General features: G+C 42.2%; 1 protein-coding gene across 1 annotated transcript in view; it reads right to left on the bottom strand.

Annotated features, from left to right (window-relative positions):
* Window positions 1-965: 965 nt before the first annotated feature.
* The window catches only part of LOC136621281 (monocarboxylate transporter 2-like), an 80370-nt gene continuing 64163 nt past the window's right edge, over window positions 966-17172 (bottom strand). The window contains exons 3-5 of the mRNA XM_066596665.1: window positions 12544-12687; window positions 7017-7868; window positions 966-5368 (exon numbers count right to left, since the gene is read on the bottom strand). Of these exons, the coding sequence (XP_066452762.1) occupies window positions 5061-5368; window positions 7017-7868; window positions 12544-12687 (1304 nt within the window). The 3' untranslated portion in view covers window positions 966-5060. The remainder of the gene's footprint in view (window positions 5369-7016; window positions 7869-12543; window positions 12688-17172) is intronic.

Genomic DNA, 17172 nt, shown 5'->3' with positions numbered 1-17172 from the left:
TCAATCCTTGTATCTTTGTTATAACATACCTTGTGGGAGCAAAAAGTACAGTAAAATACGCCGATGTGTACTAAAAAACCTTAATTCATTTAGCAAAAATACTATGCTCATGAGCGTGCAATTACGCTTATGCCCATGTGAAGCTGGCCTTAGGGTGCAGCTACTACTCTTGCTCATGTTTTGCCAAGAATTGCTGAGCTGCACATGCCTTAGTCCTGCAATTAGCGTTGTTACATGCTGTTAACACTTGTGTAATAGCGCTAATTGCAAGGCAATGCAAGCGCTAGGTGCTAGCACTCATGTAATAGCACCCTAAAAGGGGCTGTTTGGTCGCCAAACGAGTTTTTAATTATAGGTATACATGTATTTAAACATACTTACTCGTCCTCTCCCATCCAGCACTACAGCCCCCACTATCCTCCTGGTCCCTGTTGTGGGACAGAAACCACCTGACCACTGCAGCCAATCAGAGGCCGCAGTGGTCAGGTGCCATTCTCCTGGCTTCACTGCTCAGATGCTGGGAGCCATGATGTCAGGAGAATGGCACCTGACTGTTGCAGCCTCTGATTGGCTGCAGTGGTCAGGTGGTTTCTGTTTTACAATAAAGACCAGAAGGACCGCGGGGCTGTAGGATGGGTCAGTATCACTGGTATTATTTTTAGCACACATGCACTTATACTTAAAATGTCCGGCAACCAGACACCCCTTAAAGGGGTGTCTCAGCATGGTCATTCTTTGTAAAGACGCCCCCCCAACTGATAACACCCAGTTGCCTGTTTATTCATACATTTCCAAAAGGAATAATAGAGGAACGGCACAAGGCAGAGTTGTAGGAAAAGTTGTTCCAGAATTGTTATTTCCTAAAACAGACAAGTCAGTAAAGAAGAAAGACCCTCTTTACGGAAACGGTACAACGGAACACAAGGACACCTGAAACTATTTTAAACAAACATATTTATTTTGTGGTACGGTGCCATCATTGTTGAAACAATTGTCATGAATTATGAATGTATGAACAAAAGAAATGTCTCTGGAACAGGTTAATGTAGTTCATTGTACAATGGTTTTCTTCATAATCCGGAAAAACCGGAGTTGCCATTTATACAAGTTTGAAATTTTTTTACATTCAGAAATTTACAAATCACAGATACGAAACATTTTCAAGTATGAGTAACGTCATAGTTTTATCAAAACAGTCTAAGTGAAAATCTGCACTTGTTGGCCATAGCGGCCAACCAGAGCTCAGCTATCATTCCCTGAACTACTCTGGAATAATAAAAACTCCGCTGTGATTGGTTGCTAGGAGCAAAAAGGACATTTTTATCTAGATCACACATGTCAAACTCAAGGCCCGAGAGCTGAATCCAGCCCACCATTTCATTTTATGTGGCCTGCCAGCTGTACAGCTTCCTACAGGTGTTCCACTCACCTAGCCTGCCGCTCTGGTCTGGCGGTGACAGTGCAAAGTCTATGGCCGCTAACCTCTTCTCCCTGGAGTGTATGCATCATCCTGTACACAGCACGGATGCTGAGAGGAGAGGTCAGCAGTCACAGATTCAGAATCAGCTGCTGGACCAGAGCTGCAGCCCAGGTGAGTGGAATACCTGTAGGGATGCTGTCTGGCCACTATGGAGATTGCTATAACTACTGGGGCCACTATAGTGGACCCCTATTACTACTGGTGCTGCTATAGGGGAGCCTATTACTACGGGGGCCACCATTATTACTGTGATCACTATGGGTGATCACTTACTTCTGTGGCCACTATGGGAGTCACTACCAGTATACAATGTTACAATTACAATCGTCCCTTCGAAGGCAACCATAAGGCTGATGTGGCCTTCGGTAAAAATGAGTTTGACGCCCCTGATCTAGATGGTCTGAATAAATGAGGCCTAGAGTTACTAGACATTACTCGGTTTAAAGGTGTATTCCTAAAATTGCCTCCAGTGCATCCCATATGTTGGCCAGTTGTGGTTGGACTTGATCACCACTACACCATTCACTTAATGGGAAGTGCTGGAGATAGCCCAGTTCAAGTGCTCATCAATCCCCAGGGGTCCTATTCACTTCAGAGTGCTTGAAGTGAATGGTGCAGTGGCCACCTCTGCCAACATTTTGGGACTCACTGGGCTCTATTTCACTGCATCAGTGGTGGCCCCAATAGTGAGACCTCCACCCATCGGCAAATTATCTCCTATCCTGTTATCGCGCGTGGTTAGAGAATAACTTGCCGAGATGGCAATACCCCTGTAAGTGTGAGTTGTATGTTTTCCCTGAGAATGAAAAACCCTCTTAGGCATAGGGTTTATGACGTAAGGCACAACAGTCTGAACATGGTAACCTTAACATAATAACCCCACTGATGGAAATAGCTAAGGGCATACTTGACTGTCACTACATTCAACATCCTCCTAAGTCTGGACATGTAGCTGGGTGAAATAGGGGACTAGTGAACCCTGTTTTGACAATCATTCAGGGTGCCAGAAGTCAAAACCACACTGATGTAGCATTTACTACCCATCAAAAGCTCAGTTCATTCATTGACATAGCAGACCCTCCTTCTTGGGATCAACAGAAGTCCTAGCAGTTGGACCCCACCGAACAGAAAGTTATCTCCTATTAAATGGATAGGGTATAACTTTCTTTCATGGGTTAACCTCTATAAAATCCAAGGCTTAGAAAATGTACATTTGGAAAGGTGACAATTTTCAGGCACCCATTACCTCTAACATAACCCATGTTGTTTATATAGATTGAAAAGTCCATATAAAGGCCTTTTCACCACCGATGATTGATCACCAAAAAGCAGCATTTTTCCATTGCTTAAAGTAGTCTCCCAATCAGATGTTATCGCCATCGATAAGTGCACATCTCACCTACAGTGGCCACTCCAGGAGAAATCACACAGAGACCACTTAAATGAATAAAATAATTGAAAACAAGGTCATCCTGAGTTTTCCAGAGCAGGAGCCACTTTTTGACTGCCTTTCCACTCTGGCTTAAAATTAGGTGCTCCCAGGAGAGATTTACGGATAACCCCTTTTAGACACTTTTACACTAAACTTTCTTGTTTCAGGAGATCATTGAAATTTTAGGACTGGCTGCTTTAGAGGGATGACTAACAAAAAGTTTCAAAAAACCTAATGATCATTACTTTATCTCACATATCTGCACTCTGTATATACACTCATTGTAAAAAAACCAAAAACAAGTACCTTGAAAGAGTTGTCAGAATCAAATGAAACTATCTATGTGTTATTATAACATTGATAGAAGTCAGTTACTGTATCAGAGCAAAAGGATAATTTATTGTAAAAAACTGAACCCTTGAAGGGAGACTCTAGTACCCTGTTGGACCGCCTCTAGCATGGATACAAGATGTGATACAGGCGGGCATGGAGGCTCTAGTACCCTGTTGTTCCACCTCTAGCTTGGATACAAGAAGTGATATGAGTAGGCATGGAGGCTCTAGTACCCTGTTGTACCACCTCTAGCTTGAATACAAGATGTGATACGGGCGGATGTGGACGCTCTAGTACCCTGTTGGGTTGGCGCTAACATGAATACAAGATGTGATACGGATGGGCATGGAGGCTCTAGTATCCTGTTGTACCGCCTCTAGCTTGGATTTAAAATGTGATATGGGCGGGCATGGAGGTTCTAGTACTCTATTTGGCCGCCTCTAGCATGGATGCAAGATGGGATTCGGGCTGGCATGAAGACTTTAGTACCCTGTTAGGCGGCCTCTAACGTGAATACAAGATGTGATACGGGGAGAGCACGGAGACATACAAGTGCCATACAGTATCCTGCAGCATATTGGTCTACATTTGCTGTAACTGACCCTCTACAACCCATACACTGTTGAAGTTGGTGTCACAGATGGTCCCATACATATTGTACGGTTGATAAATCTGGTGACAATGTTGTGGGGACATTCCTGTGACCCCCTTGTGTGTGAGGCTGAGCATTATCCTGCTGGAAAATGCCTCTTGGAAGCCGCCATGAGAGGAACACATATGCCCCCCCCCCCCCCCATCAGACCAGCAGTGGGGGCAGTGTGCGGCTCCACAGCAAAGGCAGGATTGAGGCGCTCACCCTGAGGTCTCCAGACACAAACACAGCCATTGTCAGTGCCCAAACTAAACATGGATGCATCGCTGAAGACAGCCCAGTTCCACTCCGTAGTTTCATCGCTCCTGACACCACTGCAAACAAAGGCGACAATAGGTGGGTGTCAAAGGCAGTGTAATGGGCCTATAATGATGATGCCATCTGTCTCTGGATAGCGGACAGTGAAACAGTTGTAGCTGCTTGTGATTGTCAGATGACCAGACAATTCATTCTACGAGTGGTCTGTCAAGGGCGCCTTGTGTGCTTGCCCTCAGACAACCATTGTTCCCAACACCTACTAACAGTCTGGTCAGAACAGCCCAGGTGGGGGGCAATTCATTAATGAAACCGTCCAGCTTCTCGCATTACAATAATGCGCCCCCTGTTAAAGTCTGGTAATGGGGCAAAATCTCTCTTCTCGTAGAGGCATCTAGTGGTCAACAAGCTCTACACAAGAGCAAAAAAGAGCCTATTTATAGGCTAAGGGTGGAAGTACTTTTAGGGCCTCAGGTGCCAAGACCATTCAATCTAATAATTCCAAAATTCTAATCATTGGTATATCTGCCTAAGCTGTAACTCCATGCAGACTTTTGCAGTAAAATGATAATCGCTAGGTGTTTTTTTTTTTTTGTTTTTTTTACAAAGAGTGTTTTTATTTAATGCAGTTCGGTTTAAGAATCCTTGTAGCATCTTTTGTCCACCTTGTAGTGAGATTACTTGTGATAACACGTAATGCATTGGTATGTGTTGCCTTCATACGAGGTTTGCATTTTATGTCTCCTCTGTTCAAGGTTGAGTCATTTTCTCTGGTTTTGTCCCCTTCTTGACACAACATAATAGTGCGCAGTTTGTACGATGAGTACACGTGGAACACCAGGCACAGCACAGAAATATCCAATATGGAGGTCACAGCTACAAATAACTACAAATTTCCCAAAGTGTATCTAACATTGATGACCTGAACCATTCACATCTTCACATTTTTCTGAATTGTCTTTGGCAGGCAAGACTTCATTGTCATTCTTTGCCTTTTCATCAGTGCTTACTTGATCATAGTCATGTTTTTTCAGATTCTGCTCATCCTTCATTTCTATATCCTCCTTCTGGTCACGGCTTTCCGCTTCTGCCTCTTTCCTTAGCATACGGTAGTTGTAAAAGTTTCCAACGAAAAGGAAGAGACCAGCAGCGACCAAAATGGCCCCGCATTCAAAAAACATATATTTGTAGTCTCCAAAGGTGTCTACAATAGCGCCTGCAAGTAGAAGAACATACAAATATTAGGACTATACAACAGACAATGCTGGTCTTAAAAGGGATTTCCTAAAACCTAAAGTTATGCCCCATCTCCGCACGAGACCCGCACTGATCAAAGTTATCCCCTATGCTTTGAATAGGGGATAACTTTAGATTTCCCTTTAAAAAGAAAAACTAGTTAAATGATCTTCTAATATGTCCTAAGTGTATATGAGATGATCACATTGTTGAACTCCATGAATTTAGATGAAAAGGTCTCTGTAGAGGTGCTTAAAAGGGGTATTCCTATCTCAGGCAATCACGACGGAGGCAGGAATAGTTGACCTACAGATGTAGCATACGTTAACTTGACATTTAATGTGTTATGATAACTTAACTACAATGTACTGCAATGGTGTAAATTAAGTTATCACGATGCCAAAGTCATGTTAACGATTGCTATGGCCACTGGTGACCATGACTATAAAAACAGACAAATTTCTATGGAAGATAGAGAATAGTCAATTTGACTGCTTCCCTAATTACCAGCCATTGGTGGCTAAGGAGATGTGCTGGATAAGGGGACCCCCATTCCAGAAGTAAATGCGGATTCTAGGGGTGAGATCATCATCTATCAGATATTTATGGCATATTCCTCTTGAAGATGGAAACACCCCTTTAAGCTTCTAATACACCCTCTGTTTTGGATCTTAATAATCAGTAAACTTTTTCAGATTTTTTGCCCCTACTGGTCAAACAGCCATAATTTTTAAAAAGCTTTTTAGGTTATTGAAGTGATTGTTGTATCATTTTTTCTGTTTCAAATAGGGCCTTATTTTATAACCATTAACAAATGTCAGTTGTTTTTTTTTAATTTTTTTTAAAAAGGTAATCCGGGGCTTTTGTACTTTTTCTATTGATGACCAACATCGCAGGCGCAGTTCCCATTAAATTCAATAGGTGCTGAGTCCACAATACTAACCCATGCTGCTGCGTTATGGGCAGCATTTCCTGTTCTGACCACAGTGACAGCGGTCCTGGGAATCAACTGTTTAACGGGGGTCCGAGTAGTGGGTTTCTGCCGACCATATATAGATGATCTGCAGATCATCAATAGAAAAAAATGTTAAAAAATCCTGAAATATCCATTTAAGCAATACTGGCATTTTATTTTATGAAAATAAAGTGAAATGTGATTTTCCCAATTAAATCGATTTTTTTAATGAGGTAATATTAAAAAAAACTAAAATTAAATGGTGTTACAGTTGTCTTGATATATGACATGTTGTAGTTAGGGGTGCTGCTTTAGGATAGGGCTTTGTATATTGTTGCCAGTTGTTTATTGTTTTTTTTATAATTTTTTGTTATTTTGCAATTTATTTTTTACATTTTACTTAATTTTTCTATGATCGGTCTATAAAAAGGTCAAAAAAGACCTTTGGGGAATTCGATTGGTTTGTAAGACTTTAACTTATTTTTTTAATACTTTTTAATATGTTGCAGCACTTCTTCCACACCTGCATAAACCTTTTATACAGTACTGTATGTTGGGAAATACTCGGTAGGCTGAAACGTGAAGTGAACAGAGCCTAAGAAACGTGCAGTACATTAAGACCGGAAAATATAAAGAAGGAGATTAAAATGAATATACAGTGTAAGAAAATTACCTCCAATTGGGGGACCCAGAAGAAGTGGGACACATTCTACAATAGTGACCAGTCCAACAGCACTTGAAAATCGTTTTGCTCCGACAAGATCCATAAGAGTTTCAAAGATCTGAGAACAAACCATGCCAAACGCTAAGCCAAAGAACACGGAGTAGACAACAAGACCAAGGTAACCTGTAGCAAGAGGGCACATGAGGTGGCAGATCCCATTAAATATTATGGAACAGCTGAAAAAGTATTGGACTCTTGGCCTGATCCATTTTGTGTTGGCAATCAATCCGGTGGCTGGTCTAGCGATCATATCAACCATGGCAAGTATGGACAACAAGAAGGCTGACGAATATTCATCGACACCAAGGTGCTTTCCATAAGCAGCCAAAAACACTATAGGGGCGTAAAAGCCAATAAACATCACCACATTTCCGATGAGATAGATCATGAAACCTCTGTGCTTAAATAAAGTCAGGTCCAAAGCCCTAGTGAATTTAGTCATACAGCTTTCTTTCTCTTCAGGTATCACCACTTTGCTGGGTTCAACTAGACTTATGTTTACTTTTTCTGGGTCCTCGTCTTGGATTGCCTTGTCTTTGTCTTTTTTGGTTTTGGGCGTATTGGGTCCAATTGGTCGGAAGAGAGCCCCTGCAGCACAACAGTTAAATAGTAGGGCCCCCAATATAAGAAAGCTTCCTCTCCAGCCATAGTTGTCAAACAAAAACTGATTTAGAGGAGCAAGTGTAGAGAGCACAACGGGACTTCCTGCCATTGCGAGGCCATTAGCCAAAGGGCGGTTTTTCAGAAAATATTGTCCTACCACAATAACTGATGGCTGGAGGTTCATAGAGAAACCAAACCCTAAAAAGTAAAGAAAAGTCATAATGAGTAAAAGAACATCAAACAATCTGGTCTATACAATACATTACAGTGTTATTATAACTTCACCAAGAAGAGCCAAGCTATATCAAAGCTTCCAATTTCCTGCTGAATAAGGTTTTCACTTACCTGATTGCCCACACCACAGCCCAATAAATCTTGATAATATAATGTATGTCAAAGCTGAATATCTGTAAATGTCCAGAACCAGTGGCATAGCTAGGATGTCTGTTGGCTGATAGGTGTTTCCCCAAGCAATCTCATACACATGAATGCTCCAAGGTCTATAGGAAGGTAAGCCACAGCCAGACATCTCTGGCAGCAGCATATCTTCACAGGAAAAAAAAGGATCGGGCATTGAAATTTAACGTCTCCGATCCTTCTTTGTTCTAACATCTTCCATCGGAAGATGTTAGAACAAAGATGATAGAAAATTCATAAGATGTTAGAAAATTCCTCCTGATTGGCTGGAATCGGCACATGTGACGGGGGCGGAGCTACACGATGACGCATACAAGGGGGCGGAGCCAGAACACCGCTGCTGCCGGAGCGAGCCGAAGGGAAAAGACCCATCTGCGCAAGCGCGTCTAATCCGGCGATTAGACGCTGAAACTAGACGACACCATGGAGACGAGGACGCCAGCAACGGAGCAGGTAAGTGAATAACTTCTGTATGGCTCATATTTAATGCACGATGTATATTACAAAGTGCATTAATATGGCCATACAGAAGTGTATAACCCCACTTGCTGCCGCGGGACAACCCCTTTAATAAAAGAATTAATTTTAGTTCTCCTCAGTGATTTAACCTAGTGGTTGACATTCAACCTAAATTTGTATGACTTTCATAAATTCTTTGAGTATCACCCAAAATATATAAGTTTCTATTTTTCATAATGTAAGATTTTTTTTTGTAATTTCATTACTGAAGGTCCTGGAAGTATCAAAAAGACTATTTACCCAGAAAGTTTCCCTCTCTACAATACAATACTATAGTTTAGGAAACTTAAAGGGAACTTGAAAATGCTTTGCAGAGCTTGACTTGTGGGTTCAACTCTGACCAAGGGCAACATCTGGATGGAGCTTTTCAAAGTCCATGCAGATGTTATCCTTGATGGGATTTAAACCTAGGATCCCAGTACTGAAAGGCCAAAATGCTAACAAGTGAGCCACATTCATAAAAGAAAACACAAACAGCCCTACCTTTCTTTTACTCTTTGCGATTTTCTGGCGATTTTTGCAAAAAATCTGGTCAGGTTGACCCGATCCGCTTTTACAAAAATCAGCACAATTTATTGCCCGGCCATTCACGATGATCAATACTAACTAACGTTTGGAAATATGAAATTTTGATGTGGACATTTAGCTATCAATGTACTTGGTCCCAAAGGGATTATAAAAAAAACTCCAGCACATATAGCAAAATAGACATGAAATAGATCCTAGCACCCACTAACATGGATTTTAGAAGACGATAGTCAAGATTCTACCTGCCATCTTGAATATGAGCTCTGCCAACTATGTTTCCCATTCACACAAAGATATGTGGCCAGATCGCATCTATCATAATTTATGGTTATATAGAGCTTTCCAAACTGGAGAAGTAAAGATGCATATAAGGCCCAAGAGAGGCTGCAGACTGAGTCCTGTGCAGCAGCATGTATGTCAGAGGCAGTGTGCTCTTTGTAACAGGCTGCCTGCAGATCGGGCAGCATTTGCAGCCTAAACTATTCTATTGTATTGTAGAGAAGAGAAAAGTGCTAGATAATTTCCCTTTCAAATGCTTTCAGGACCTTCAGTAACAAATCTTATATTATGAAAAATAGCCATTAATATATTTTGGGTGACACTCAAGGAATTTATGAAACGTAACAAGTTATGCAAATTTGGGTCGAAAGCCAGCCACTAGGTTGAATGCCAACTACCCATTTAGGCAATAATCAATTATAGCTCCTTATTATCTCATCATTAAATTTCCACTGACACAAATCTAATTTATTATCATCTCATTTTACTAGCATTAATTAGGATGTGATCGCTTCCTACTCAGCATTCCTCTTGCTGACTTGTCATTAAAATGAGTTTCAGTCACTAACAAAATACTTGCTGTAAATTAGACTCCAAAATTCTTTTCTTCCGGTTATCCGTAGAAGTTGGTCTTTTGGGTCTCAAATTAACATCTTTGGCAGAAAGGACTCTAATTTAAAAATATTTACATTCAAATAACTGTCCCATCATCCATGTTTTTTTCATAAAATGCTGCTTAAAATGGGTTCTCTGTCAATTACTTGATTAATGAATTATGATTTAAAGGTCACCAGTCACCATAAACTAAGTTATTGTGCTGTTAAGGGAGGTGACAGAGTGCCGGGTGCTATATTTTTCATACTCACCCACTTCCTGGTTCCCACGGTGTCCCTCTCTGAAGTCCATGCGCCGGCAGAAAAGCGGACTCTTTTTAGAGTCCTGTGCACACTCTCCTATACAAGTCTATGCAGCGCCCGAGGAGCGGGCCCACAGTCAAGGAGATAGTGGGGTAGATAAGGGCCTTGTCACGGGGCTCTACTATCACCTCCCCTGGGGGTAACTTGGGATCCGATCAAGTTACTGCTGGAGGATGTCACAGGCTAAAGTAACCGGAGGTTACCTGAAATCCAAATGTCACACGTGACGCCACTGTTCCATCCTCTGCGGTGAATCTTGACGATTGAATATAGTAGTCCACACACAGGGGAAATGTTCTGGACAAAACATTAATGGTCGGCAGTGTCCGTTTACTATAACTTTAGTAAAATCCCAATGTATAACAGTAGTTTGGCACAAATCACACTTCTAGAAGGTGGTGTGACAGGGAGGTCTTCTCGGGGGAATCCGGACAATCCACAGTCCCAGTTGTCTATGTGATCCCATTCCCTGTGACTCTGTTTCTCCCTCCAACACTCTACCGGTCAACAGACATGCTTCTGGTGCCTTTCTCTCCCGGAGCTTAGTGGTAGCACTGGCATATCCTGGGTAGGGTAGGCCCAGACCAAGCAGAAGGGAATTGCTCAGCTTCTTCCATTCTCCACACACAGACCGATCAATGTCTGTGGGGTTCACTCACTTGCAGATTCTGACTTGCTAACTGACTTGACTGACTCCTCCACTAACTACACTGATTGACTTGCATAAAAAAAATGAATGGGAGAGCATGTGCACAAAGCCTTGTATAAAAGAATACCAATACATCAACATATAGGCAAAAACCCATAAAAATAGGTCATTCAGCATTTTTAAAGACGGCCATGTAAATAGATACATAGATTTACATTGCAGTCGTATTACGGTCTGGAAAAACATAGACCAAATATGGAGTTAAAATACGGTTGTGTGCAAATGGCCCAATACTGAGTGTCAGGGCTTCTACCCACTTGACGCTGCGATATTGCTGCTTTTTTTAAATGCAAATGCCAATGGGACTTTCGAATGTTAAAATCGCATCGCACAAAAATCGCAGAAGCACAAACTTGCGATTTTTGTGCGATGCGATTTTAACATTAGAAAGTCCCATTGACATTTGCATTAAAAAACGCAGCACTATCACAGCATTAAAAAAACGCTAGTGGGTAGAAGCCCTGACACTCAGTATTAGGTCATTCATAGTAACATAGTGTGTTAGGCTGAAAAAAGCATATGTCCATCCAGCTCAGCCTATTATCCCCTCCCCCATGTTGATCCAGAGGAAGGCAAAAACCCCCAATGTAGTACAAGCCAGTTATTCTTATTTAAGGTAAAAAAGTCCTTCCCAACTCTAATCTGGCAATCGGAATAATCCTCGGTTCATCGACCCTTCTGAACTAATCAGTGACTATAACATGTAATATTGTAATACTCAAGAAAGGCGTTCAGGCCCCTCTTGTACTCTTTTATTGAGCTTGCCATCATTCAGTCTCACTAATCTTACCGTAAAGAACTCCCTACTATGCTGGTCAATTTCTCCTCCCCACAGTCCTCTCCATAGACTTCTATGGTCAGCACAAGACTACCTCCCTTCCTGTCCCCATACTGTAGTCTATTTTGGTGTCTCTGCTAATAGACACTGACTTCACATAACAACAAGCAGTGGACCGCAAGTTAGAAAGGAGTCAGACCTCTAATGATCAGCACTTTATATAGATTTTTCAACACAAAAATGTCATTTTAGGTAAATAAAATGTTGTACTTTTGCTCGTTATCACATTAGATATTACATAATCCCCAGTTTGTTGGAAGTATAGTGCTCATTTACATGATTCCTACATAAGGCAGTCTAAGAAACACGACAACTGAATCTATGCTTTTTGCCGAGCGGTAATAAATTTAGCAAATTGTCTTCCTGTCTCCTTAATATTGTAAAAATACATTTACATGAAAAATAAACCTGACCGTGGAGCCGTAATATTTATGGCCTTCCATTAGGCTCGGGAATGTATAAAGGGAATATTAATTTCTTTAAAGACCCATTTTGTCATATGTTAATGTTACATGACATTTTGTCTAATGACAATATAACCTTGGTCAACTCTCTCTTATCATAAAAAGTACTTCACAAATCAAAACATTGATCGCCCGGTCATAAGCCAAGCAACAAATCCATATGTTAGAAGAGATTATGTTAAGTAAATCAAGACGTTATTACCTGCTACGATACCGATACAGATGTACAGCTGTATAATACTGGTGCTGAAAGTGGCTAATATCATGCCAATCCCACTGAGGAGACCCCCGAACATAACCACCGGTCTGCTGCCATATCGGTTCACCAGAATACTGCTGACGGGACCTAAAAAACAAACCGTGAAACAATGTAAATAAGGCTGCTTCTACACCTGCGTTAGGGTCAGTTCAGGGTTTCCATCTCTCCACCCCAGGAGGGTGGAGGAGAGAAAGTGAAATAAAATAAAAAAAGAAAAACATTTTTTTTTCACCATTGATTTCAATGGGATTTTAAAAATTGATCAGTTTTTTCCCTTTTATTTCAGCTTCTCTCCTCCAAAAATGGAGCAGAGAGAGAGAAACCTTAAACTGACCCTCAGATGTGGAAGTAATCTAGGAAAGAGAACTTGCAACATAAACAACAATACAGCAATATCAATAACAAGCTTATAATATATTTATTATTATATATAGACTTAAAGGGATTGTCTAGTTTTTGCAAAAACTTCTGCAAAGTTAATTTTGAACTCATTTATCTAACAACTTTGAATTTTTGAAGGAATGGATTTCTTTTTAGCATTTACCATTAAAAACACTGGAACCCAAACATAAGACTAATGGATTTCACATTGACCAATGGATTGAGAGCCAGGTGATGCCCCCTGTGCCTGATTGGCTGCAAAGTTTGTACTAGGATGGGGGGTTGCGGGTGGTTTAACAGTTAGGCTTACGTGTACACCTATCTGTTAAACAACCCCTAACACTAACCCTCTATCCCAGCACAAAGTCCTTCCACGCTGCTAGAAACTTTGTTGCCGCCGATCTGGGCCCCGCCCCCCCTGCCACCGGTAGGAACGTGCCGCCCGTGTGAGGTACTCTCCCCTTTCCCCTGCAGTGTGAACGCCATGCACTGTGGCTACCACTGCATAGGCCGGCCCTGGACCCCACAGGCCGCAGCGTTACAACAAGAAGCCACTGCACCTCCGTGCCCGCCGGCAGCGCTGCAGAGAGCGACCCTGGATCCCACACGCTGAGGCATTAAGCCACAGCGCCGCGGCTGCAGAGGGGGCGACCCTGGATCCCACATGCTGCAGCCTTACTACAAGAAGCTACAGCACTGCCAAGCACCCATCCAGCGCTACTCACGGCAACACTTCACGCGTCACAGAAGACAGAGGAGGAGGCAACGATAAAGCACTTCCCCAACATCACTCACCACAGCCGGCCTAAAGCATTCTCAGGAGCCCAGCACACAGAGGGGTGAGTGTAGCCAATCAGGTACTGGGGGCGTTACCTGTCAAGCAGCCTATCACTTGGCTACACCCACCCCATCCGGTGGCGTCAAGATACAACAATACCTGGACAGCATACTGGTCCATGTTGTTCTATGTGGCAACTCACACTACCGAGTTTTTTCACACAGACTGTATGAAAAAACTCATTGCATGCACTATGATCTGATTTACGGACGAGACTTGCCCATTGATGTCAATGGGGAGAAAAAAAAACAATGGACAGAACTCAGATGCCATCTGTGTGCCATCCGTTTATTTTTCGGCTGCAGAAAAAAAACAGAATTGGGGTTGTTCCAGTTGTTTTTTCCCAAACGTAAAAAAAACGAATGACACAGAAAAAAAAAAATGGACACAACAACCAAATACAGAGGCAACACGGAGTTGCACACTTCTGAAAAAAAAAATTTTTTTTTTTTGCGGGTGTAACGCGGACGTTTTTTCTTTTTGCCCAAGTTTGCATCTAGCCGTATCGTCATTCTACAAGACTTTCTTGAAGTCTAATAATTTAGCAAACAACACAGGTATCAAAGCACAAACTTACGATTTTTGTGTGATGCGCTTTTAACATTAGAAAGTCCTATTGACATTTGCGTAAAAAAAGCGCAGCGATATCGCAGCGTTAAAAAAACACTAGTGTGCAGGGGCCCTTAGGCTTTCAAAACCTATTTTCAAGTGCCCTGTTACCCAGGTTCCTCTACAGATTTGTAAGAGGGGGAGCAATGACCCTATCCCCTCTCTTACCATAGCATCTCCCAGCCACCCTGACCAACGGCTGCATAGGCCGCACTAGGCTCCACCCATTAGGCCACAGAGGAGAGATTGGCTGAGCACCAGAATCAGGCGCACAGCAGAAGATTGTGGCAAATAAGGCACCAGAATGTCACACTGCTTCTAAGCAGTGAATAGGTTAAGCCCCACCCCCAGGAGCAGGAACATTATAGGTGCTATCAGCACCATGTGGAAAGGACAAGTTTCTTTCAGTTCCACAGTAGAGAGCAAGGATTGTATAAAAGATTTGAGGTGCTGCTGGGGAACCTGCCGACAGTGGTGCAATAGTCTGCAGAGGAGCAGCTGCAAAAGAGTTAAGAACAGCATGAGCCTGAGCCCCTAAATGGGAGAGAAGCTGGTTGTACAAGTCAAAGGTACCAGAGACTGCCTGCCACCTAAGAGAGTAAAAGAGAGACTGTGCTAAGTCCCCATCCCACTGGGGTAACAGGACTGCGACAATGACAAGAGGGAACCATGGACCTGGGATAAGCCTGGGTTGGTATTAAATATCTGGCCCCTCCATAATTGCCAAACATGTCATGTGTTCAGTGTGGATGCACTGTGCATATTGTTTTGTCTCTAGTTATGTGTATTGCACAGCTGCAGCATGTAAAAGGCTAAGGTCTGTGAATGGTTGGGATATGTCTGAAAAATGTAACAAATTGTCATGTCATATGATATATATGTGATTGCGAGAGGAGAGAGAGGAGTCTGAATTCCATTGCTTCAATAGTGGAGTGTGGAGCGAGAGTGCCGGCCACATGAGGATACCTTCAACCCTCATGTGGTGAAGAATGGAAATTGAGGAGAGGTATTCTGATGTCTCCATCCCTGGACCCCTACCTTGAGTGAGTGGAAGTAAGGAGCCCGCCGTTCAAGTGTTCTGTCTACAAGTGAATGTCAGCGAAGTGTTCTTTCCACGTCCAGTATGTCTGTCCAGGAGTGGAGCCTTACAGAGAACTCAGCCTGTAGGTCTGGTGTCATCCTGTGTCACTGAGTATGTCTGTCCAGAAGCAGAGCCTTACAGATAACTAGGACTGTAGGCCCAGTATCATCCTGTGTTCCCCTCCCTGACCTTGCTCAACTGTTATTCCTGCACTGATGTGTGAAAGTTATTCCACTACACATCTATACAGGTAACGGCTGTCCCAGCTCAGGCCATACGCATCCCTTTGGGGAGGAGTTTGGTAAAGCCACTGTGACAAGTGCCATCTCTACCCCGCCAGCTCCTCAGTGTCGTGCCTTATGCCTCAGGTGCTGCAGGACGTTACTTTAGCAGTGACTCCTGAACAATGGAATCGTAACTGAGGCCAGCCTCAATCTGGCAATAGGACTTGAACTGCTCTTATGCTTGCAGTTACAAACTGAGATACTGCCACAGGAACGGAAGCCTACACAATAGCGACATATTGGCTTGAGTTTGAATGCTGTGTTTCAAGTAGATTATGTTGCTAGTAGTATGGCATGAACCCCTTAAAGAATGGATTGTTTGATTTGCATTCCCATTCAGCAGGCCTGATCTTTGAACTGTCTTATTGCTATGGTTTTGTCTGCATTGTTTCCGGTTGTGCACAAATAATTATTGATCCTAAGATCTAATTAGCTGTAGTTAGCGATGTCCACTTTTAGGGTCTCAGGTGCAAGACTTTTCATCTAATCATGCTACAACTCTGATCATTTGCATTTTCATCTGAGATGGAACTGCATGCCAAGTTTTGCAGCAAAACGACAACTCCTTCTAGGTGTTTGATTTTTTTGACAATGAGTATAACATTACTCATTTCATTTCTTTGTCCATAAAGAAATATTGTACATTTTGTAACTCCTTCTGCTGCATCGTATCCTGAATCTGTGTCATGATACCACCACCTGTGACAGATTATAGCTGATTGCAGAGATGTTGGTGATCAGCTCATTTTTAACAAAAAGAGATCGTCCAAAGCATGTTCCATCCTCCTCTACAATAGAAACTTACAATGTCAAATATTATGAATCTGCACATTATAAGCCACTATTTTTCTTGCCTTTCCTCTCTTAAGAATACGTTTTAAAAACGCACAAGAAGTCAAGGAGAATTTGCAGAAGGAGGCTGAAAATAGCAAATCAAGTCGAAGGCTTTGCAGATAGTCCTTACATGCTCCGGTGAAAGAAGCAGAGCATCATTACCCACAGAACAAATGGCTTCTCCACTGTGCATTCAGCAATTTGTACTGGGAATGCCAGATTACAGTGGGCAAAAAAATGCCCAGTCAGTGGCTCAAGCAAATAGAGTACAATTTAAAAATATCTATATATATATATATATATATATAAAGAATTTTCTTGCCAAGGTGAAACCAATATAAGTAATGGGACAGAATAATTTCGGAAAGCGGAGAAAAGACAAAGCAAGATGAAGAAGATAATTTCTTAAGCATTATCCCGTAAATAGTAAATCATTCTGTATATCTGTGTACTGTGCTAAACCAGAGCACAACCCAAGGAAGCCATTATGGATGCCAAACAACGCAATCATACATTTTCCATAACAAGCTGAATAAAATGAGCCG

Source organism: Eleutherodactylus coqui, chromosome 3 (assembly GCF_035609145.1).
Source record: "Eleutherodactylus coqui strain aEleCoq1 chromosome 3, aEleCoq1.hap1, whole genome shotgun sequence".
Lineage (NCBI taxonomy): Eukaryota > Metazoa > Chordata > Amphibia > Anura > Eleutherodactylidae > Eleutherodactylus > Eleutherodactylus coqui.
This window is presented reverse-complemented; position numbering and strand designations above follow the sequence as displayed.